The sequence below is a fragment of the Sprattus sprattus genome (genome assembly GCF_963457725.1).
Source record: "Sprattus sprattus genome assembly, chromosome: 20".
In the NCBI taxonomy this organism is placed as follows: Eukaryota; Metazoa; Chordata; class Actinopteri; order Clupeiformes; family Clupeidae; genus Sprattus; species Sprattus sprattus.
The window spans coordinates 14,301,084-14,325,101 of NC_137918.1; the positions used below are offsets into that span (position 1 = coordinate 14,301,084).

The window sequence follows — 24,018 nt, forward strand, 5'->3', positions numbered from 1 at the left end:
GGAGGGTGTATTTGTGACTTCATCTTTCCTTAAAACTGTAATATCAACGCGCTCTCTGTTATTCTGCAAATATTGTGACATTTATGTGGAAACGTTTGTGTCCACAGAGATGCAACCGCTCCTTCTTTGTGTGATTATAACTTTAATGGGATGGAACAAACCTGACTAAACACATTTCACAAGCCCTATGGTCACGCAAAGCCCTCATTACATTGATATAAAACTGAATACGCGATACGGGTTTTCTCGTAAAACTCCTCCATTAAAATATAGAGTGAAAGGTCAAAAACATCTTTCTCCTCTCCTCTCCCTGTCTCAGTGACAGTTTGCATTGTTAGTAGAGCTTATCTCCTGAGCTAAGTTACCAGTTAAACTGCTGCTTAAGTTGTTTACCCATCCTGCAGATAAACCATCTCACTGCATTAGCTGAAAATGCTAAGCTACCTCAGTTACCAAAACATTTGATCACTTCTCTGATGATATCAAAGACAGCAAAAAGGACGAACCAGTATAAAAGCAAGAGGTTTGATACTAGATGTTGATAAATGTTTACTCAAGTTAAATATTTAAACATTGCTACAAAAATGGCTGCTGTTTTTTCATGTTCTATGCACTTCCATTTCTAAAAGAGAAATAAAAAAAACGTACGTACAAAATCAAATGGGAGTAAATTTGTGCTGCAAGCGCAGATGTTTATAAATAATTTATGTTGTATACACAAATATTAAAGTATATTCACACTGTTGAACATTTCAACTATGGCGATAAAGTAAAAATGGCTTTACGTGTATAATACGTAGAATTAATTACAATTTCTTTTCGTTATGTACAGACTTAAACAGAAGAATGTGCTTATCTGCCACAGTATTCTCTCCTGACCATTTGATCACTGTACAGTTGTGAGATATCTGTGGCAGTTATGGTGTCGTTTGCTTACAGCAGAAGCATACTTAGAGTATTTAGGCCTATAGATTTTCTACCCCCCCCCCCCCCCCATCACATAAGTTACCAGAGATCCAGTTAACAGCTCTCTTTGTTAAATCAGTGTCTCTTAAGATTTGTTGGTCTCATCACACATGCGCCCAGTGCTAAGTGTCCATGTCAAATCCTCCATTGCTGTATGGATTTGATGGTCTTCTTTGGACGTCTGTTTCCGTGGTTCTGAATACATTCGAGATGCATTTGTACAAGGCCACTATGGGTATGGGTGCCACTGGAATGGCCACCAGGAGTACACAGATGACGAACACCCAGGTTGGGTAGGGCTGGACGTCTGTCTGGGGGAAATCAACCTGGACGAAAAATATATAATAATATATTAGCATGTCCCATTGTCAAACATAATATGATACAGAGCCTTATTGTTTCATATTCGGACGTGTTGAATGTTACTTGTTTTGCACTCGGCTGTTACGATTTTAGCGGGTTCGGTGAAATGTCAATTTAGTTATTTTTTTTATACAGAGGCTTCCCCATCATAATTATATGATATTACAGCTTACTAACATCCATAACGTTGGCTATGAAGAATACTGGCAGGTTATTTATTATCTTTGCATGGTATGTAGCACTTGGGATTATTTTAGCATCATTGTATTATCATTTTTTCTTTCCTATCCTTTTTTCTTTAATTGTGCAAAGCCGTCTTGGATATCAGAGATCAAGGTTGTAGTTGGTTTGTAGTTTTTTTGGGTTGTACACTGCCTCACATATGAGTTGCTATGGAGAAAAGCATCTACTTCAACCAAATAAAGGTTAATGTCAACGTTAAGAGGACACTTACATAGTCTGGGTTCCAGGCGGGGTATGTGGGGGTGGTTTGGACCTGAACTACGATGTAGGCCAGAAAGACGACCAGCAGCAGCAGAGGGCTGATGCACAGCCAGCACACCTTCCAGAACAGGTTAGGACGCCGCCCAGTCATGAACTCAATATCATCACTGAACCTGTAGAGCAATACATTTACATTTAAATTAAAATAGTGTTTACAAGTGACACTTTTATATACTGTATTGTTTCTTAATTGTACACATACACACCCACACACACACAAGGTTGGGGCTAATAAAATCAATTCTACCATACTACAGGTGACACTTTTATATACTGTATTGTTTCTTAATTGCACACATACACACACACACACACACACACACACAAGGTTGGGGCCAAGAAAATCAATTCTGCCATACTGAACTGAGGGAAATGCAACTTCCTTCAGTGGAGAGAGACTGTACGTACTGTCTAATTCCACGAAAGCCGATGACCCCAACAAGCTCAAAGAAGGCGATGATGAGCAGGGAGACTGAGCCCACATAGTTGTTGAAGATCTCCAGCCAATAGTTCCCTGAGCCCATGGTGAACACCAGACCCACCAGGAATGACAGCAGAGCGATAAATGCTGAGGGAGAATAAGTGGACCAATTTATTAAGATGTGTTGATAAAAAAAAAAAAAAATACATGTGTACATATCATGTATGTCGAGTTGAAGGATAAACAACTCATAAGTTCTGGCAAGCTGAGAGGACATATGAGGCCATATATGCTGCGCGTTGGGCCTAACAACACCCTTGAACAGTACATTATTAGCGATACAGTACTGCCTCTCGTACCTTATTGCTTAAATATGACATCAAATATGTTATAAATATTTCCATTTTGACACATTTAAGTTCTGTAACGCTTTTGCATACCTACCTGTGAAGAGTTGTTGACTGATAAACAACTCATATGCCCTGACAAGCTGAGAGGACATATGAGGCCAATATTTGATATCTTAAATGTATATATATACATATAAGATATCAAATATTTAGGTATGTTTAGGTCGGCATTTAAATTCTGTAGTGCTTTGGCATACCTGTGAAGAGTTGCGGTGGCATCCACTTGGGCACCACCCCGAGGTCACGCAGAGGGGCAAGAACACCCTCCAGGTTCCCGAACATGGACGAGAGCCCCAGGCTGAAGAGCATGACGAAGAACAGAACAGCCCACACCTGAGAGCCCGGCATTGAAATCACCGCCTCCGTGAACACGATGAAGGCCAGACCTGTCCCTGATGCACTCTGGGTAAGAAAGGACAATACAATAGTGAATATAGGATGGTAAAAAATATATAATTGTTATATTCCCTCGGCACCATTGAAAATGAGGATTTAATTCCTCAATGTGTCTTCCGAGGCCTAAATAAAAAAAATAAATCAAATATTGTCAGATGTCTTTTTTTCATCTCCTCACATCCTCATCCAAATTGAAACTTTATAAATAAATACAAAATTCTACAACTGGCCACGTTTACATCCATATCCAGGAAGCCTATGTACTGTATGTATTCTTCTTTTGTGGAATATCCATAGATCGTGTTGGGCTCTCATATAGCCTTGATGAAGTTGTCCTTTTATACCTGATCCAGGAATGTCTGGAGGTTGCATTCTGTCAGGTTCAGCCTGGCGACGGAGACGGAGTCAGTTCTGTTAAGGTTGTCCAGCCAGCTGTTGTAGTTCTCTATGGTTATGTTCTGATCTCCAACATCAAAGGCATTGGTGAGGGACAAGATGTTGCTGTAGGGAAATGGAGGGCAGAATACCAACAAAGCTATAACTCAAAACAAGAATTTACTTAGGGCAATCCAAAATATTTTGTGATTTTTCATCTCTTGTAAGTTGAATTCCAATTGCACCTTTGCCAGTGTGATACAACATGCCTGTCCTTAATGCTGAAATATACAGTATCCCTGTTTAACAACACATACATAATTGTAGATATTCTTAATGTACCTCTCCAGACAGGAGTTGTAGTTTGAGGTTGCCTTGAAACCCAGGATGGCGAATATTGGAATGGAGGCATAGATTGAGGTGGCACTGTTTATGCATCCCACAATAACAGCATCCCTCTCACAGTCATTCCTAGAAGATACAAGACACGTGGTTAGGATGTTCATAAGGGTGTAGCGTTGTGTTTTTTGTTCAATACGAGAGTGAATAATAGTGAAGTGTTTAAAAGATGCTTGTTTAATTAGCCTTTGTGTTGGCTTGCAGCTATCAGCTGATGCACAGGGGATGCCAAAACTATGGGTTTATACATTTCCTTCTGAGGTTATGATGATACAACGCAATTCTATTCTGATTGATAACAACATGGCTAAATTCAGTCTGTACCTGCGTTCGAGATGAATCGGCGTGTTTACTTCTGTGTGTGTGTGTGTGTGTGTGTGTGTGTGTGTGTGTGTGCGTGTGTGTGTGTGTGTGTGTTTACTTCTGTGCGTTGTAGCTGGAGAAGGCTATGAGGCCGCCGAAGGCCAGGGACAGAGAGAAGAAGATCTGAGTGGCGGCGTCCAGCCACACCTGGGGCTTCATCAGTATCTCCCACTGAGGATGGGGAAAAACAGAGGATGTGTGTGTGTTAGGGGCTTAGAATGCTGTGTATTGGCTGTGTGTTGGCTGTGTGTGTGTGTGTTAGGGTCAGTATCTCCCAATGAGGATGGAGAAAAACAGAGGATGTGTGTGTGTGTTAGGGTCAGTATCTCCCACTTAGTATGGAGGAAAAACAGAGGATGTGTGTGTGTTAGGGTCAGTATCTCCCACTTAGTATGGAGGAAAAACAGAGGATGTGTGTGTGTTAGGGTCAGTATCTCCCACTGAGGATGGGGAAAAACAGAGGATGTGTGTGTGTGTTAGGGTCAGTATCCCCCACTGAGGATGGGGAAAAACAGAGGATGTGTGTGTGTTAGGGTCAGTATCCCCCACTGAGGATGGGGAAAAACAGAGGATATGTGTGTGTTAGGGGCTTAGAATGCTGTGCATTGGCTGGTTGGCTGCCTTGGATGAAACTGTAATTGAAAGTGGAATTAGAAAAAAATAATAAAACCTTACAGATTAATAAAACATAAATTATAATTGAAGATGGTAAACGATAGTTAACTGTCAACACATATTCACAGTTATATTGTCAAGTGTATCGGTATTATACTATTACTGCAGGTAGAGATTGTAATGCTTTCTGTTTTTCATGGCCACAGAGGAACTATATGACATGCGGTCAACTCCTTTTCTTTTCCTGTCATGTCTTTGCAGCATATGGCCTAACTGGGATGAGCACTTTCTGAATGAATCACTCACATCTGGGGTGAAGAGGTAGAGGACGCCGTCCGTCGCACCAGGAAGTGTCAGAGCTCGGACCATGAAGATGGTCAACACCAGGTATGGGAACGTGGCGGTTACATACACTGCCTGGGTAGGATGGATTAATAGTAAGTAAGTAAGTAAGTTTTATTTATAGAGCACATTTAAATACAGCATACACTGACCAAAGTGCTGTACAATGACAATAAAGGCAAATAATACAATATAACAATATAAATTGACCTTAAGTCCTAATATCCAATACAAAGTGCAATAACATTCAATAACAGGACACCCCACATAGACAAGAACAGGGGGTGAACAGTTAGGGGGAAAGGAAGGCCAGGGAGGCATGTATATACTGGATTAGCCCTTTCGGTGTTGGACTATGTAGCAAAGCATTGTGTTACACAAGACGAGAATCTTTAGATCATACTTTATATATTTTGGTTTATGACTGGGCATATATTTTTGTGATGTTGTGCACCTTGAGTTCCTGCCAGGACAGAGCTATGCACATACAGTAAGTAGTTCCTTATTATTACAGTTATCATGATTCTTAGCTTTACTACATTCCGCAATGATAAGAAAAGCAGAACAAAAATATACTCCTTCTTCTACAGAAACAATACAAAGCTCATAAAAAACCTGATAATATGAAAACAATGCTTTATATATTTAGTTTTATATGATTTGATTTCATTCAATTTGTGTTTTATGACTGTTTTTTATAATGTAGTGCACCTTGAGGTTCTTCCAGGAAAGAGCTTTGCACATAAGTAGGTATTATTATTACAATGATAATGATTCTTAGCTTTAATACTCTCAGCAATGATAAGAATCATGATCATTGTAATAATAATGACCTACTTATGTGCAAAACACAAATTGAATGAAATCAAATTATATAAAACAAAATATGTAAATCATTGTTTTCATATTATCAGTTTTTCGTATGAGCTTTGTATTGTTTCTGTAGAAGAAGGAGAATATTGTTGTTCTGCTTATCTTATCATTGCGGAATGTAGTAAAGCTAAGAAAAGTAAAATATGCTCCTACTACAGAAGTAAACAATGCGTGCCTTGCCGATGGTCTCGATCCCTTTTATGAAGCAGATGTAGACTATGCAGCAAGGCAATGTGTACCACAAGGACTGTTAAAGGCTACAAGAATCTTTAGATCATGCTTTACATATTTAGTTTCTTGACTGTGCATATATTTTTAATAGCTATGCACATAACTAGGTCATTTTTATTACAGTTATAATGATAATTAGCTTTAATACTTTCAGCAATGATAAGAAAAGCAGAACAAAAATATGCAGAAGCATAGTTCGTTAGAGAAAACTGAAAATGTAAAAACAGTGCGTGCCTTGCCGATGGTCTCGATCCCTTTAATGAAGCAGATGTAGACTATGCACCAGGCCGTAGCCAAACACAACACCAGCCACCACTGCAGGGACCCGCTGGTCTCGATGTTGGGCGTCACGTTCAGCGTCTGGCGGTACCAGAAGTAGTTGACGGGCGTGCTCTCCACACACTCCTGCACGTAGCCTAGTGTACACAGACAGCAGAGCAAACAGCTTAGGTGGTGCTGACCTCAAAGATCAGGAACTAGTGGGTTTGTTGGGTAGGTCTGTAGGAACAAGTACAGCTGAGGAGAACAAAACTGCAGAGCTGGAACAACTGATGGAAAGTCAGCACTGTTTTTAGGAGACAGCACGTTCGAAAATCTGCACAGTTTACTTTCTTTTAAAAAAACCGCTTTGATAAGACTTAAATCCCTTATTTAAAAAAAGGGTAATCGTAATAAAATGCAGTAAAGTGCTCAGATAACACACAAAGATACACATGATACTATTTCATTTTATAACAGTTTCCTGTTGAGCTCAAATTAAGATAAAACAGCTATGTAGATTGTCTAGAGACACTAAGTGCGATTTGTAACATAGGGTCTTACAGCAAAATGCCCTTTACTTAAAGGCACCCAGTGCAACTTTATATAAACATTCAATGAAAAATAAACATTCAATTTCTAGTCTTTTTTACACGTAGTAAGTTTCAATAACTCCATACCATTACATATCAACTTTCAAGGAGCAAAGATGAGACGTCGTTGTGTGGTGAGAACTGATAGAAAATCGTAAACAACAACAATCGCCGGTGGAGAGATGCCATTTTTCCATTGACTGGAATCCTGCTTTATTTATTGTGGGTCACAAAAAATAAAGAAAATGGAGGCGATTGTTGTTGTTAAGGATTTTCTTTCAGTTCTCACCACACAACGACGTCTCATCTTTGCTCCTTGAAGGTCGATATGTAATGGTATGGAGTGATTGAAACTTACTACGTGTAAAAAAGACTAGAAATTGAATGTTTATTTTTAAGCCTCGAAAGTTGCACTGGGTGCCTTTAAGATGACCTCCTTGCTCTGAGCTCTTGTTCAGGAGTTTTACATACCAATCCGTTGGGTTGTGCCGAGGTACGTACCTGTGAGGTCGTCGTTGACGGGGCATTCACTCCAAGGCAGAGGGTTCTGGAAGGAATGGAAAAGGTACCAGAGAACCCAGGCCAGGATGGTGTTGTAGTACACAGAAACCAAGAAGGACACTATCATGGAAGCCATACCTGTCGAGCACAGTTTGACAACATTCAGAAACAAGAATGGGAGCATTCAGAGAATGCAAACCTCCGCCTTGTGACCTTGACCTTTGACCTTGACATCTGAAAATCTAATCAATTATTGCCATTATATTACCCAATCTCCCCACAAAGTTTCTGTGTTTCTGCGTAATCCTGCTAACAAACAAACAAACAAACAAACAAACATACAGGGGCGAAAACATAACCTCCTGGCGGAGGTAATGAAGCTTGGTTGTGACAAGGAGTCTGCTCATCTAGAGTCAGTCTAAAGCTGTCTTCAAACCTGTCTTCAAAAAGACTCATCCTCCTAAATTGGAAGGAGCGCAAAACGTATTGCTTTAGTAAGGAAACATGGCTAAGGGGATATAAGGACTTGATGTGCATGGAGCGCGCAGCTTCTATGCTGGAGAATCAATAGTCACTATCATATTTCTGTTTAAAAGTTATGTCTATGTATCTTAAGGTGTCATCCTTGCACCCTTCCCCCATCCCTTGTTGTGTTCTGTCAACTGTCTGTTGTTGTTGTTCTCGTACATGTCTGTAGATATTTGTGTCATTGTGTTTTTAGGTTTAAAATTAAAAAAAAAAATAATAATAATAATAATAATAATAAAAAAACCTGTCCTCAAATCAAAATTAATTAAATCTGAATTTATGAACTTGGTTCACCTTACACACCTCAAGCAAAACATAGGATTGTTGTACACAGGGCCCATGAAAGAGAACAAATAAAAGGTAAATATAGAAAATGAAAATAGACGTTTATTGTGCTGTCACAGCCTTTACATAAACCATATAATCTCACTGATGTTTTCTCTGCCTCACGGACATGCTAGATGAATGACTGGAGCACTCTTAAACACTCTTACCTCCTCCCTGGTAAGAGTGCTTTACTCTGACTCTAACACTCACCCACTCCTCCCTGGTAAGAGTGCTTTACTCTGAATCTAACACTCACTCACTCCCCCCTGGTAACAGTGCTTTACTCTGAATCTAACACTCACCCACCCCTCCCAGGTAACATTGCTTTACTCTGATTCTAACACTTATTCAGAGTACTTGTACAGAGTAGTTTCTTTGGGCGGTGCCTTATCTTAAGAATTTCAGTGCCCTGTCTGAACCTGTGTGATCTTGTGCATCTGACAAATAAAATACTTGTAACTTGTAACTTGTAACTCACCCACTCCTCCCAGGTAAGGGGATATGGAGTTCCACACTCCGATGCTTCCCAGTCGGAGACGCTGGCCGATAGCCAGCTCCAGGAAGAGGAGAGGAAGACCTTCAAACACCAGCGCTATCAGGTAAGGGATGAGGAACGCACCTATGGAAAGGTCATGGATGTACGTTTCAATTCGTTTACACATTAATCACTCCACAATGACACAATTGTCCTCCCAGTTAAAAGAGGTTAGTTAAAAATCAGTTCATTTTGAGATTGGACTGTTGATGTAACTGTAACATTCCAGAACAACTTGTAAACTTGCCAAATCTCTCAAACCAAAGAAAGCCAAAAAATAACTTCACCCAAATATATTTTTTTGATCAGAATTCATCTTGTGGTTTCCCTATTATATGCTACTCTCTGTCAAAATGTACAACAATCATTCATGATAAAATGAAATAATAACTTTTCACTGATTAAAGATTAGTTATTTGTCACTATTCAGCATGTATATTGAGTTTTAATGTTCAATAATATATAAAAGCTCTCTCACCTCCTCCATAGATCTGACAGAGGTATGGGAATCTCCACACGTTGCCAAGGCCCACAGCAAAGCCGATGCAGGTCAGCATGTACTGGACTTTATTATCCCATTTGGGTCTCTCCTCAGCGGTCTTCTCCCCTGCGCTCTCTGCCATCCTGAGCTGTACTCCCACTCCTGCTATGGAGCTTGTATTCTGTGTGTGTCTGAGTGGATGAGGTGAACCTCTCTGTGGTGTGGAATGAGTTTAGCTGATGCCCTCTCTTACACTGATGAGGTCTCTTACACAGGGTCTGGTCAGTGGTGGTGAAGTCTCTCTCTCAAGTCTCTCTCTCTCTCTCTCTCGCTCTCTCTCTCTCTGTCTCCCTCTCTCTCTCTCTCTGTCTCTCTGAGGGAGTGCTGACTTGCTTTGAGGGTTTGACATGGCAGGTTTTATAGTTTTGAGGATCAGAATGGGAAGAGTGTGTGTGAGGGGGTAGGCTAACCACTTCCTCATTCTTGTTGTTTGTTTGTTTTTGTCTCAATCAGTAACTCTGTTCCAGCAAGTACCCACCTCCCAGCAGGAACCACCCTAAGATGTTTTATGAGCAGGTGAAGTTGATGTCCATACATCACAGCTGACACACACACAGACACAGACACACACACAGACACACACACACACACACACACACACACACACACACACACACACACACACACACACACACACACACACACACACACACACACACACACACACACACACACACACACACACACACACACACATCCCTAAGATGTTTTATGGGCAGGTGAAGTTGATGTCCATTCATCAAAACTGACAATGCCAGGACCAGGGTTGAGGACTTTTAATAGGTGTAACACACACACACACACACACGCACGCATGCACGCACGCACGCACGCACGCACGCACACACACACACACACACACACACACACACACACACACACACACACACAGGTGTAATATAGTGCATTTACAGTAATTTACAGTCCAATGACATGCAGATAAAGACCTGGTTGATAAACCAATCGTTTTGTGATTCATTCGTTATCTGATGTGGGTTATTTTTAAAAAGGAGCAGAGAAGGCATATAACTTTCAGTTCTTCTTCATCTTGTCACACTTGCCCTCAATTTTATGATGTGCTTTACTCTTGTGGCATCAACATTTTACCCTTTGTTGATTTGTTTTCCTCATATAAGTGAAATGACATAAGTTTTCAAGATCCACCTAGATCTGTTGGATGGTGGTGGTGGTTTGTGTGTGTGTGTGTGTGTGTGTGTGTGTGTGTGTGTGTGTGTGTGTGTGTGTGTGTCGGTGTCGGTGTGTGTGTGCGTGAGAGAGACAGAGAGAGAGTTTTCTTTTCTTCTTTTCATGTTTCAGAGTTAGTGTCTTGAAAATATGCGGAATTTCCACACATACATAATTGAAAAATCTTCAGTTACTTAACGGTACAATATGTTATCGTTACATCTGAAATATGCCTGAACATACTGTATAGTTTCAACATGTCCCTGCCAGCATCTGCAAACTAGTTTCACTGACCAGTATAACAGCATTACAGAGATACTCCCTTCTGGCATTTTATTGGTGGGGAAGTTGGCATAAAACAGCAGTGATGCCTGACAGGGAGGGATGATTTATTGATTAATGATTAATGATTAAGATGGATTATAAATTATCCCTCTATTGTGCTGTATCAATATTATGAAGAGCTCCTGAGCTGGCATGTGGTCGGTCTCCCTTTCCCCTCTCATTCAATCCTTATCTTTTCGTGCATAACCTGGTTGTACTGTTATATTTTTGTTCCAGGACAGAAGCTACTCTACGTGACCAGTTCAAAGAAGGCCTGCAAGCTCATGAGTAAAGCTCATGATGACTCGTGTAGACATACTGTGCCTTCTCTAGGCTGTGGTTTGGTCTCAGCATGGTGGTGGCTCGATGCGTAAGGGGATTCAGTTTCTCCTTCCTCTCACTTTCTTGTTTTTTTTAAAGATTTGTTTTGGGGCTTTTTATGCCTTTAATTAAAACAGAGCAGTGAGGATTGTGACAGGAAATGAGAGGGAGAAGAGGGGGCCAGATTCGAACCCGTGACCTCCTTAAACGCGTCAAGCCTGAATTTGGTCGGGGCTACTGTTTGAGCCACAGTGCCCCCCCCCCTCTCACGTGAGATTTGTCCGTTGGATTTTTGCCTGCTTATCTTCACTGGAGACACAGTGAAGATAACCAGGCAACCAATTGACTGAAGGCCCGCAGCGTGGCTGCATTCCCACACACAACACACACACACACACACACACACACACACACACACAGACACACACACACACCCACACACACACACACACACACACAGACACACACACACACACACACACACACACACACAGACACACAGACACACACACACACACACACACACACACACACACACACACACACACACACACAGACGGGAGTAATCCATCACATTTTAATTGGTTCATTTTGTTTCAGTTCATTCCAGTTCTGCCTCATGAGAAGCAACAATTACACAGAGTGCTCAAGTCAGCTGGGACACAATGTCAAATTATTCCCCGTAAGCAACATTCAACCTACAGTACTATGATGGGAACACGTTTAACACAGAAATATATAACATATAAATCTATTACGAATGTATAAATAAATAAATATATACATTTTCTATCAATAGAAATACCTAGTACAGAAAGTTACAACTGAACCTTAACATGGAGCAGTGTACAGAAGTAATCTAAAATAAAAATATATATCTATATAGATTACCTATATAGGAATACAATCTATATGTAAATAGATTACCCATAGGTACACAATGTACTGTATATCTATTTATATTAACCTATATAGGAACAAAATCTCACCCTAATTTTAGTCAGTTCCGAGTTTGTTCCTCTGACTAAGTGACTACTATTTGCTAACTGAAACCTTTTTATGATGAAAATAAAATCTGAAAACTACAGCAGCAGCAGTATTTCAATAAACATAATAGTTCTCTTTTAGGATCCATATCTATATATCAGGGACGTATGTGTCATTCACTGAAGGCTGTGGTATTGTGATTTGCAGGTTGCCTTGTTGTGATGGGTCTTGCCAGCCTGTAGAGGGCGACAAAGGGTATGGGCAAGACAGGCACCGTTGCTAGGAGAACGCAGATAGCAAACACCCAGTCTGGATACGGCTGCACCTCTGTTCGAGGAAAGTTCACCTAAAACCATTATTAATATGAGAAAGCAGAGTGAATGATTGACACTGTGTGTGTATAAACATGAGTTGCATTGACTTACACCTCAGTAACACAACTTATATGAGGCTACGTATTTCATCTTTTGAAAATCTAGCAGAAGAACTTTTACTGCGTGGATCACTCACGGAAAACTGATTTAGCAGACAATCCAATGACTTGAACTCACCATAATATAGCTTTTACTAGTAACAAATATGAACTTAATATAACATACGTATTCAGTAATAAACGTGTTCAGTGTATGTGAGTCATATGGGGTAATTGTGGATTGCTTTTATAGATGTAATCTATACTGGGCTCTGCTAGACCACTGCGAATGAATGATCTGCCAGATAAATACATGTGCTTTAGATTGCTTGGATTACACTTACATAGTCTAAAGGTTAATGTAAACGTTAAGAGGACACTTACATAGTCTGGGTTCCAGGCAGGGTATGTGGGGGTGGTTTGGACCTGAACTACGATGTAGGCCAGAAAGACGACCAGTAGCATCAGAGGGCTGATGCCCATCCAGCACACCTTCCAGAACAGGTTAGGACGCCGCCCAGTCATGAACTCAATCTCTTTACAAAACCTACAACATGGCGGCACGCATAATACCAGACTTGTATGAAAGGTGTTTGTGTTGCATATTAACTCTTTTGCTTCATTGAAGTGAAGGGTCCTCTCTTTGATGCATAAACACATACAGTACCAGTCAAAAGTGTTTTCTTTACTTTTATTATTTTCTACATTGTAGATTAATACTGAAGACATTTAAACCATATAGAAAATAATAAAAGTAAAGTCGAATCAAAAAATTAGAAGGTGTGTCCAAACTTTTGACTGGTACTGTATAAACACATGCAAGCAGTGACTGCTTCATATGTAGCATTCAACTAGAAACCGTACTGTATATGTTGGAAATGATCTTTATTGGGAATAACCCCTTGAGATGTACCATCTCGTTTTCGAGGGGGTCCACAACACAATCAGATAGTAAACATACATTAAATGAACATAAACATAGAAACAACAATACAGGACAAACAAAAACAACACAAAACAAACGATCAGCAGAATTGCAGCAAGACATCAGAAACATAACGAATTCGAACATATATACCTTTCAGTTCCGTAGAAAAACACAATGCCGATGAGCTCAAACAAGGCGATGACGAGGAAAGGCACAGATCCTACGTAGGTGTTGAAGATCTCCAGCCAGTAGTTCCCTGAGCCCATGGTGAAGATCAGAGCCATGAGGAAACACACCAGGCATACCAGCGCTAGAGAGCAAGAGAGATAGAGAGGGTCAGAGGTTGGAGAAGGAGAACGATAGACTTGCAGTACTTCCATTGGTTCTTTTCATTGAGATTTTGGAAAACCTGGCAAAAAAAATAAACAGACAGGAAAATGGATGACTGTTATCTAATGTAGGCAATTTATCATAAAAGAATAAAAGACTGATATTTATGTCACTTCATGGCCTCAAGATGTTTTTTTTTAGAATTTGGCGGCAAGTCTTCAAGTTGGCTTCTGTAGTGTGTACCAGTGAAGAGCTCTCTGGGCATCCACTTGGGCACCATGTTGAGGTCGTGCAGAGGCGTGAGGACACCTTCCAGGTTGCCAAACATGGAGGAGAGCCCCAGGCTGAAGAGCATGACGAAGAAGAGCACAGACCACACCTACAATAATAATAATAATAATTATTATTATTATTATTAATTTTATTTTTATTTTATACTTTATTGTGTTTATTCATTTCATATTCCATAACTCATAAGCAATCATGATTGTATCCATTTCTGAAGAAACACATATTTCTTTTTCTATTTTTCCCGCCACCTTGCCCACCCCTTTCCCCTAGTGTGCATTCTTTGTTTCCACCCGTGAAAAAAAAAAAAAACTCAAGATAAATCAAGAAATTAGAAATCATAAAGGAATAATACTGATAATAAAAAAAAAGTAAAGAGAAAAAGAAAAATAAATTAATAAAAAATATTAATTTTATTTTTAACGCACTTTTCATTCAAAAGAATCTCAGAGTGCCTACATATTAGAAACTAACTATAATAATACAATAACATATCAAAAATCAAACACCTGAGAGCCCGGCATCTTGATCACGGCCTCCGTGAACACGATGAAGGCCAGACCTGTCCCTGATGCACTCTGGGTAAGAAAGGACAAAAGAATAGTGAAAGAATCTGAAGGACTATTATACTTTGTACTTACATGATTTTATGTATGTATGGATACATTGCACATTATATTTTTGTCCAATTTAACCAAAAGGCAGTTACATTTATGATGTACCAGTAATAACCTAATTACTATATGATTATTCTGATTAGGATCTATGATTCAAACTCTTATACAATATAACAATATAACTTATCAAGTACACACTGTGATAGCACTGTCCCTGGTCATTCATTTGCGGATTGTAAGTATTATATGTCAACACCTTTGTGAGATGGGAAATACCTGATCCAGAAATGTTTGGAGGTCGCACTCCTTCAAGTCCAGCTGTGACACTGATACAGGATCAGTTTTGTTTAAATGGGTAAACCAGTCATCGTAGTTTGTGTGAGTTATGTTGCTGTCCCCAATGTCAAATGCATTGGTCAGGGCCAGGATGTTACTGCAAGAACAATGAGGTATTTCAGCACAGAAATATGAACACAGTTTATCAACAGTCAATTCAATTCAATTCAATTCAATTCAATTCAATTCAATTCAATTCAATTCAATTCAATTCAATTCAATTCAATTCAATTCAATTCAATTCAATTCAATTCAATTCAATTCAATTCAATTCAATTCAATTCAATTCAATTCAATTCAATTCAATTCAATTCAGTCAATATTTAACAGTAACGTAAGAGATGTCAAGTCAGTTTAGAGGGGAGAGTTTGTATTTATTTCACATACCTCTCCACACAGGAGTTGTAGTTAGAGGTTGCCTTGAAGCCAAGGATGGCGAATATTGGAATGGAGGCATAGATTGAGGTAGCGCTGTTTACGCATCCTACAATAACAGCATCCACCTCACAGTCATTGCTGAAATACGCAACAAGTATGATAACCCATGAGTATGAGTATGAGAACCCATACCCAAGTATGAGATTTTTATGCTTTGTTACCAAATGTGACTAAATGTTATTAACCCAAACATATATGCTCACAATGGCTCAGTGGAAATCAATGATCAGGACCAGTGGCTTTACTTTATGTGGTAGAATTTGATTTTCAGTCATGGCTTCCTGACTTTGTCATAAGGTGTTGTAAGTAGAAATAGATAATAGAATTAGGATTTAATTTGGTTATTAGACCATTTGCTCCATATTGTTTAGATTCTACAGCTGGCAAGACACAACGATGCTGGTATGATGGTTATGATGTTGGTATATTGTGGTTGGTGTTCGAAATCACTGCAACCATCATAATCTATATAATCTGTGTATAGTGTCACCTCAGTGGCATATCTCTTTAAAAGGCTAATTTGTATCTCTCGTTCTACAGTATGAACGGAAAAGGAAAGGTATGTACTCATAAACACAGTGCAGGTTAGTAGGTCGGGGCCACAGTGGTACAGGAGGTACAGGAGGTAGAGGAGGCGTTTAATAATTGGAAGGTTGCTGGTTCGATTCCCCACTCCGCCTTACCAAAACTGAACCCCTAACTGCTCCTGATGTAAATACAAAATTCTTTGGATAAAAGCATCTGCTAAATGACTAAATGTAAATGGTCAGATGCGTGTTTGTTGGACAGAGCGAGCGTGTTGTCTTACGCCAGATGAAAGGTATGTGCTCATAAACACAGTGCAGGTTAGTATGTTATGGTCAGATGCATGTTTGTTGGACAGAGCGGTTGTGTTGTCTTGGTGGGCGACAGTGGTACAGGAGGTAGAGAAGTTGTTTAGTAATCAGAAGGTTGCTCCCTGTCGGAGTGTCCTTGAGCAAGACACTGAACCCCTAATGACTCGTGATGTGCAGTGTGCCATCAGTGTAAATGCAAGAAATGTGTATACATACAAAGTAAGTTGCTTTGGATAAAAGCGTATGCTAAATGAGTAAATGTAAATGTCTTACTCCAGGGGGTTGTAGCTGGAGAAGGCGATGAGGCCTCCAAAGGCCACAGAGAGAGAGAAGAAGATCTGAGTCGACGCATCAAGCCACATCTGAGGATTCTTCAGCAGTTCCCACTGTGGAAACAGACAAAAACATATAGGGAGTCCAAACCAGACTTCTTACCCGGGCCGAAACCTCAATTTATTTCTCCTAAATCGCATAATTCTAGCGTAAACTTAGCATAATTAATTGCCTAATTTATAATTTTAGCAACAGCTTATCAAGCAAATACAAATACACTGTTTAACATGCAAACACATTCTGCAAACCTGGGTAGGACCATTTCTAAAGTCTAAAGTATCTTTTCGTCTTATCATGGTTTGATGAACAACTGTCACTCACTGCGGTTACATGTATTTGAATTTCTGGTTTACTCCGATTAAAATCGAAGATCCATTTCATGTAACCACCAATATTCGAATTTTTGAGCTCTGACTTAACTCCCATTTACACCCCAAGATAACTCGATCAGAGTTGGTTGTCAATCGGAGTATGCACACATGTAACGGTGAAATCGGAGTATCAACTGGAGTTTACGTCTTTGTGCGTGCTTGAGATCCTGCCCACTGATCTGAGGTCTGTGGTGGCAGCAAAATCATTGGAGATCTCCTCACCTTAGGTGTAAACAGGTATAATTCTTGCATAAACTTAACATATTTAATTGCATAACTTATAGTTGTAGTATCAGCTTATCAAGCAAATACACTGTTTAACATGCAAATAAATTCTACAAACATGGCTAGGACCTTTTATAAAGTCTACCCTGAAGTCTCTTTTTGTCTTATCACGTCACTGATCTGAGGTCTGTGGTGACAGCAGCAGAATCATCGGAGATCTCCTCACCTTAGGTGTGAACAGGTAGATGAGGCCGTCTGTAGCCCCTGGGAGACTTAGTGCTCGGATCAGGAAGATGGTCAGCACCAGGTAGGGGAATGTGGCTGTGAAATACACTGCCTAGAAAACAAACGTGCTTGCATTGCATTTATGTTTAGTCATTTAGTAATCTGACACTCGTATTCAAAGCTACGCCCTGCGTATAACTCCAATCCAGTACTGCACAGACACTACGGGGCACCAGGGCCACCTCTTTCCTTTGTGTGTGTGTGTGTGTGTGTGTGTGTGTGTGTGTGTGTGTGTGTGTGTGTGTGTGTGTGTGTGTGTGTGTGTGTGTGTGTGTGTGTTCAGTTTTTCAGTCAGCATTGCGTATACCCACTTCTCAAAACAGGGTGTTTATCCTGTGCTGTATGGGCTGCTTAAAAGAAAATAAGAGTATACCCACTTCTCCAGGGACCCCTACACCACTGAATATGACTAAAATGACCTGGGCTCAAACAGTCCCCTCTGCTTGCATTGCGTTTATCTTTAGTCATTTAGTAATTTGACACTCGTATTCGAAGCTACTTAAAGCATTGTGCTCATATGCATGTTTTATCACTGTATTTGTACCCTGGGTATCAAGGCCTTGGTACTGTTAGCGCCCTATGTTCCCGACCTGTTCTATCAGTTTAGCTGCAGGAACATTGGGCATTGACTCATCGGGGATTGACTCATCGGGGATTGGCTCATCGGGGATTGACTGATCGGGGATTGGCTCATCGGGGATTGACTCATCGGGGATTGACACATCGGGGATTGACACATCGGGGATTGGCTCATCGGGGATTGACTCATCGGGGATTGGCTCATCGGGGATTGGCTCATTGGGGATTGGCTCATTGGGCATTGACTCATTGGGGATTTGCTCATTGGGCATTGGCTCATTGGGCATTGGCTCATTGGGTATTGACTCATTGGGCATTGACTCATTGTGAATAAGAAGAAAAGGAGTTATGGGGCCCTAATTTTACTAGCGCAACAAGCACCGTGGATGGGCTTTGGGCATCAGCAACCATGCACTGAGAATAGGCAGGGATACCTACGTATATTTGCTTATTTCATTGACACAAAGCAGGGTGCACTCAAGCAAAGCAGGGTGCAATAAATGGCTTGTCTAATTAATGGTTGTGGCAATCAGCCAATCACAATGATTGGACCATACCTTATTAATAATCAGGTGCAGCTCAGTAATTGCGACATGCACTGTAGCTTGGGTAGACAGTTCCACTCATCAAAATATACTATGGGATGCCTCTTACTTAAGTCTAATTCGTTCAAGCACTAAACAGTATTTTTTTTTTTACCAAACACTGTATCGTTGTGACAGGTAAGTGGAAATGTGTCCTGTGTCTCAATATAACAAATGCTACCTATTGCCACGTATTTTTTTTTGCATATTGCCATCACTTTTCCTGTTCAAATGTGTCTCAATATAATATTCATCATATTCATATTGACAGATATTAAAGGCTCTTCCTCTGTTCAAATTTTAAAGGTGATATGGTACCAACCTTTCCAATGGTCTCAATTCCTCGGATGAAACATATGTAGACGATGAGCCACGCAGTTCCAAGACACACGATGATCCACCAGTGGAGCGATCCGTTGGTCTCAATGTTGGGGGAGATGTTCAGGGTCTCACGGTACCAGAAGTAATTCACAGGGGTGCTTTTCACACACTCCTCTACATAGCCTTTAATATAAACAGAATATTATATTACAAATTACATAGCCTTTAATACAAACAGAATATTATATTACAAATTACATAGCCTTTAATATAAACAGAATATTATGTTACAAATTATGTTGTTATGAAATAATCTTTCTTAGATAGCCTTTAATATAAACAGAATATTATATTACAAATTACATAGCCTTGAATATAAACAGAATATTATATTACAAATTATGTTGTTATGTAATAATCTTTCTTAGATAGCCTTTAATATAAACAGAATATTATATTACAAATTACATAGCCTTGAATATAAACAGAATATTATATTACAAATTATGTTGTTATGTAATAATCTTTCTTAGATAGCCTTTAATATAAACAGAATATTATATTACAAATTACATAGCCTTTAATATAAACAGAATATTATATTACAAATTATGTTGTTATGTAATAATCTTTCTTAGATAGCCTTTTATATAAACAGAATATTATATTACAAATTATGTTGTTATGTAATAATCTTTCTTAGATAGCATAGACTTTAATATAAACAGAATATTATATTACAAAGTACATAGCCTTCAATTTAAACAGAATATTATATTACAAATTATGTTGTTATCTAATAATCCTTCTTCTATGTATGTGACATGTTTCTTTGACAGGTTTTGTCTGGCTACAGCTGATAAGTCGCATTTTTTGTTTTCTATTGAAAAGATTAGATTCTGCTATGTGTTCTGCTAATTCTGCTAAGTTGTTGGCATGTATATTTTAGCCAGTGTTTTCAAACCAGGAATTTGAGTCCATTTACAAGGAAATTGGGTGTCATTAATAATAACTGCTCAGTAAAGTAATACAAGTTGTACTTAAAGTAGGTTTATGGGATATTTGTAAAGTTTGCATGGACCTCTTTGTAACATGCACAATATTTACAGCACTTTATAGCTGATGTTTGTAACCAAGCAAGGTACTTTCTGTGAATTAAAGCCACAGCCTTGTGCTACGCAACAAGTGGTAAACAAAAGCTCTGTTCTGAGTCCTGATGCTTGGTCGAGTTTGTTCTACCTTTCTATTATGCTTATGTCAACTCATTTTTTATATTATTGTATTATTATAGTTCGTTTCTAATATGTAGGCACTCTGAGATTCTTTTGAATGAAAAGTGCGTTACAAATAAAATGAATTATTATTATTATTATTATTATTACCTGTGAGGTTTTCGTTGACGGGACACTGACTCCACGGCAGGGGGTCTTGAAAGGAGTGGAAGAAGTACCAGAGGACCCAGGCCAGAAGAGTGTTGTAGAACACAGACACCAAGAAGGACACAACCATGGAAGACACACCTGCCAGCGATAACAAAAAGGTAAGAGCCGTGAACATTCACAACTTTTATTTCATACTCATTTGCATTAATAATAACTCTTGGAGCATGAAGATATAACACTATGAAAATGTATTGCTAATACATAGAATAATATTGATTTTATCAGATAGATTATGAGATATCTATGTTACAGCCTAGTCTTAACAAACTTACGTTCTACTGATATGGTACAGATAGAGAACTGAGACAGATGACACACACCATGAGAAGGGGTCTGTGGTGGTGTTCCAACCATCTTTGAAAAAAACCTTCCTTCTTGGAAATCTACTATTCCTTTTGGATTAATGATCATAATTCAAGTTCGTCAGTCTAATCATGAAGAGACAAGGTTGAGCATCCCTCTTGATTCTTTAACATACGGATCACTGCCCATAGAAGTCTACTGCAGTTTAGCTCAGTGATTAACAGTGCTTAACTCTGATTCTAACACTCACCCATTCCTCCCAGGTAAGAGTGCTTTACTCTAACTCTAACACTTACCCACTCCTCCCAGGTAAGAGTGCTTTACTCTAACTCTAACACTCACCCACCCCTCACAGATAACAGTGCTTAACTCTGACTCTAACACTCACCCACTCCTCCCAGATGAGAGTGCTTTAATCTGACTCTAACACTCACCCACTCCTCCCAGGTAACAGTGCTTTACTCTAATTCTAACACTTGTTCAGAGTACTTGTACAGAGTGTAAGTCATGTTTTGTTCTGTTATACTATGTGATATTATGTTATGGAAGTTTCTTTGGCCGGTGCCTTGTCTTAAGAATTTCAGTGCCCTGTCTGAATCTGTGTCATTTTGTGCATCTGGCAAATAAAAAACTTGTAACTTGTAACTCACCCACTCCTCCCAGGTAAGAGTGCTTTACTCTGAATCAAACACTCACCCACCCCACCAAGGTAAGAGTGCTTTACTCTGAATCTAACACTCACCCACCCCCCCCAGGTAAGAGTGCTTTACTCTGAATCTAACACTCACCTACCCCACCCAGGTAAGAGTGCTTTACTCTGAATCTAACACTCACCCACCCCTCCCAGGTAAGAGTGCTTTACTCTGATTCTATCACTCACCCACTCCTCCCAGGTAAGGGGATATGGAGTTCCACACTCCGATGCTCCCCAGTCGGAGACGCTGGCCGATAGCGAGCTCCAGGTAAAGGAGAGGAAGACCTTCAAACACCAGCGCTATCAGGTAGGGGATGAGGAACGCACCTATGGAAAGGGACTCAGGTTAGTTTGAATGAATGTACACATGTATCAGTTTATGTTTGACCGTACCTCCTCATTTGGGAAGTCTGAAGGGCAGGGACGTTGTAACTGTTTTCAGGGAGGGGGTGCTGTAAATGGCAGGCAGGGGCACCAGGGCCACCTCTTTCCTTGTGTGTGTGTGTGTGTGTGTGTGTGTGTGTGTGTGTGTGTGTGTGTGTGTGTGTGTGTGTCTGATTCACTTGGTTACAAATACTTGCACAGTGTTTGTGTTGTTGTGTGAAACATAATAAGGCTCTTTACTAATATTTGGATGCTGTGGTGTTGTATCAGTATTGGTCATTCCAAATAAATGAATCAAATGTGTGTGTGTGTGTGTGTGTGTGTTCTCCAGCTGTTCTCCAGCAACAACCCTCTGGAGACAACACAAACGCTGTGTGTGTGTGTGTGTGTGTCTATCTACTATGCATTGTGCCTGCACTGACGGAACTGAGCCCACATGTGCACGTTTTATTACTCTCCAATCCAGTACTACACAGACACTTGCTAGCTAACCAGGTCAGCATCAGAAGTTCTAACGTGCAATACGTGACTACGTCTACATGAGGACACAGGCGTATCCTATTTGACAATCACATCACTTGGCTATGAAAGCATATATTATTTGTGTTGTAAGGAAATATAAAATACAGGAATAAAAGTCAGACAAATTTAACACCAGTTCTATTAAAAACAAAAACAGAAAACTTTGGTGCGGTAAATGGAAGCTGGCACCTCTCGCTCCCCCTAATTCCAACTACTATGAGGTTAAAATGTAAACATTAAAACATGACAAAGTGTGTTTCTACTAGTTACTACTGGCCACTACGATTGACTGCTAAAGAAGTGTGAGACCCTCAAACACTAGTCCTATCAGGTAGCCTAGGGGACCAGGAACTGTAGGAATGAGGTTTTTTTTTTTAACTCAATGACCTCAAGGCATTTACACACTTCTCAGAAAGTAAGTACCATCAAGAACACCCAATGAATGATAAGGATGGGCGAAAGGCTGTCACATGACCTTTTATCCTGTTTTCATAGCAATGAATACTGACTAGGAAATTGGAATACTTCTAGGAAGTGCAGTTGCTGACAGTCTGGCATAGGGGCCATAGTGTAGGGCAGTGCTGTTATATCACCATAGAGATGCTGCTGGAATGCATCCGAGTATTCTAAAACTAGAACCTAACCAATCGTTAGCAAGCAAGCAAGCAAGCTCCCAGCTTCTTCCTACACAGTGTTATGGAACCAAATGCAAAATCACAAGAGAATTGTCACTAACTGCCAATCTGCCTTCACTTTTGGAGTATTCAGGTACTAATAACAGACATAAGAGCTACACTGGTACTAATAGCTTTAAGAGTTGCATATCAGCTTAGTCTAACTGCAGTTCAGGCTGTTCTGTTTTGAATACTTTGAGAAGATGATAGACTGCAAAGTCTGATGCATTTGGAATGAACTGTGAAAATAGGTGTCCAATATTTCTATTCATTTATGCATCATTCTTTTTCACTTGAGGACTTTTTTAACATACCTACACAGATATAGTCAATCAGTCAGTTTTGAATTGAAATATACTTCCTTTGTGTTGATTCTAGGCCTCTATTCATTCTGTGACTTTACATTTAAATATCCATTATTACAAGCAAATTCAGTCAAATTAATTCGTTTTTTTTTTTTTTGTATCTGATTGAAAGCACTAGTAGCCTACATTGCTTTAAGATGCAGAGTTGTTAAACAGGAAAACTCACCTCCTCCATAGATCTGGCACAGGTATGGGAACCTCCACACATTTCCTACGCCCACAGCAAAGCCAATGCAGGTCAGCAGATACTGAGCCTTACTGTCCCACTTAGGCCTCTCCTCTGTTGAACTGGCTCTCTCAGGCTTGTCTCCATCACGTCCAGTAAGACCCTGCTCCCCCATGTTAGTCTGACTGTCACCCAGTTACTAAGAGAATCCTTCTTGTAGCTTGGAG

General features: G+C 39.8%; 2 protein-coding genes across 2 annotated transcripts; both read right to left on the reverse strand.

Annotated features, from left to right (window-relative positions):
- Nucleotides 1–1,088: 1,088 nt before the first annotated feature.
- Nucleotides 1,089–9,623, reverse strand: LOC308381240 (sodium-dependent neutral amino acid transporter B(0)AT3-like; the record flags this gene model as incomplete). The annotated part of the gene is made up of 12 exons (XM_080858770.1): nt 1,089–1,292; nt 1,784–1,946; nt 2,242–2,401; nt 2,862–3,066; nt 3,405–3,561; nt 3,778–3,906; nt 4,256–4,368; nt 5,119–5,229; nt 6,493–6,674; nt 7,611–7,748; nt 8,944–9,084; nt 9,479–9,623. The coding sequence occupies 12 exons, from the start codon at nt 9,621–9,623 to the stop codon at nt 1,089–1,091; spliced, it is 1,848 nt and encodes a 615-aa protein (XP_080714896.1).
- A 2,907-nt stretch (nt 9,624–12,530) lies between these two features.
- LOC308381451 (sodium-dependent neutral amino acid transporter B(0)AT3-like) lies at nt 12,531–23,966 on the reverse strand (the record flags this gene model as incomplete). The annotated part of the gene is made up of 13 exons (XM_080859025.1): nt 12,531–12,704; nt 13,155–13,317; nt 13,849–14,008; nt 14,272–14,407; nt 14,826–14,894; nt 15,210–15,366; nt 15,657–15,785; nt 16,817–16,929; nt 17,699–17,809; nt 19,243–19,424; nt 20,624–20,761; nt 21,867–22,007; nt 23,792–23,966. 13 exons carry the CDS (start codon nt 23,964–23,966, stop codon nt 12,531–12,533), a joined length of 1,848 nt encoding a protein of 615 aa, XP_080715151.1.
- Nucleotides 23,967–24,018: the final 52 nt, after the last annotated feature.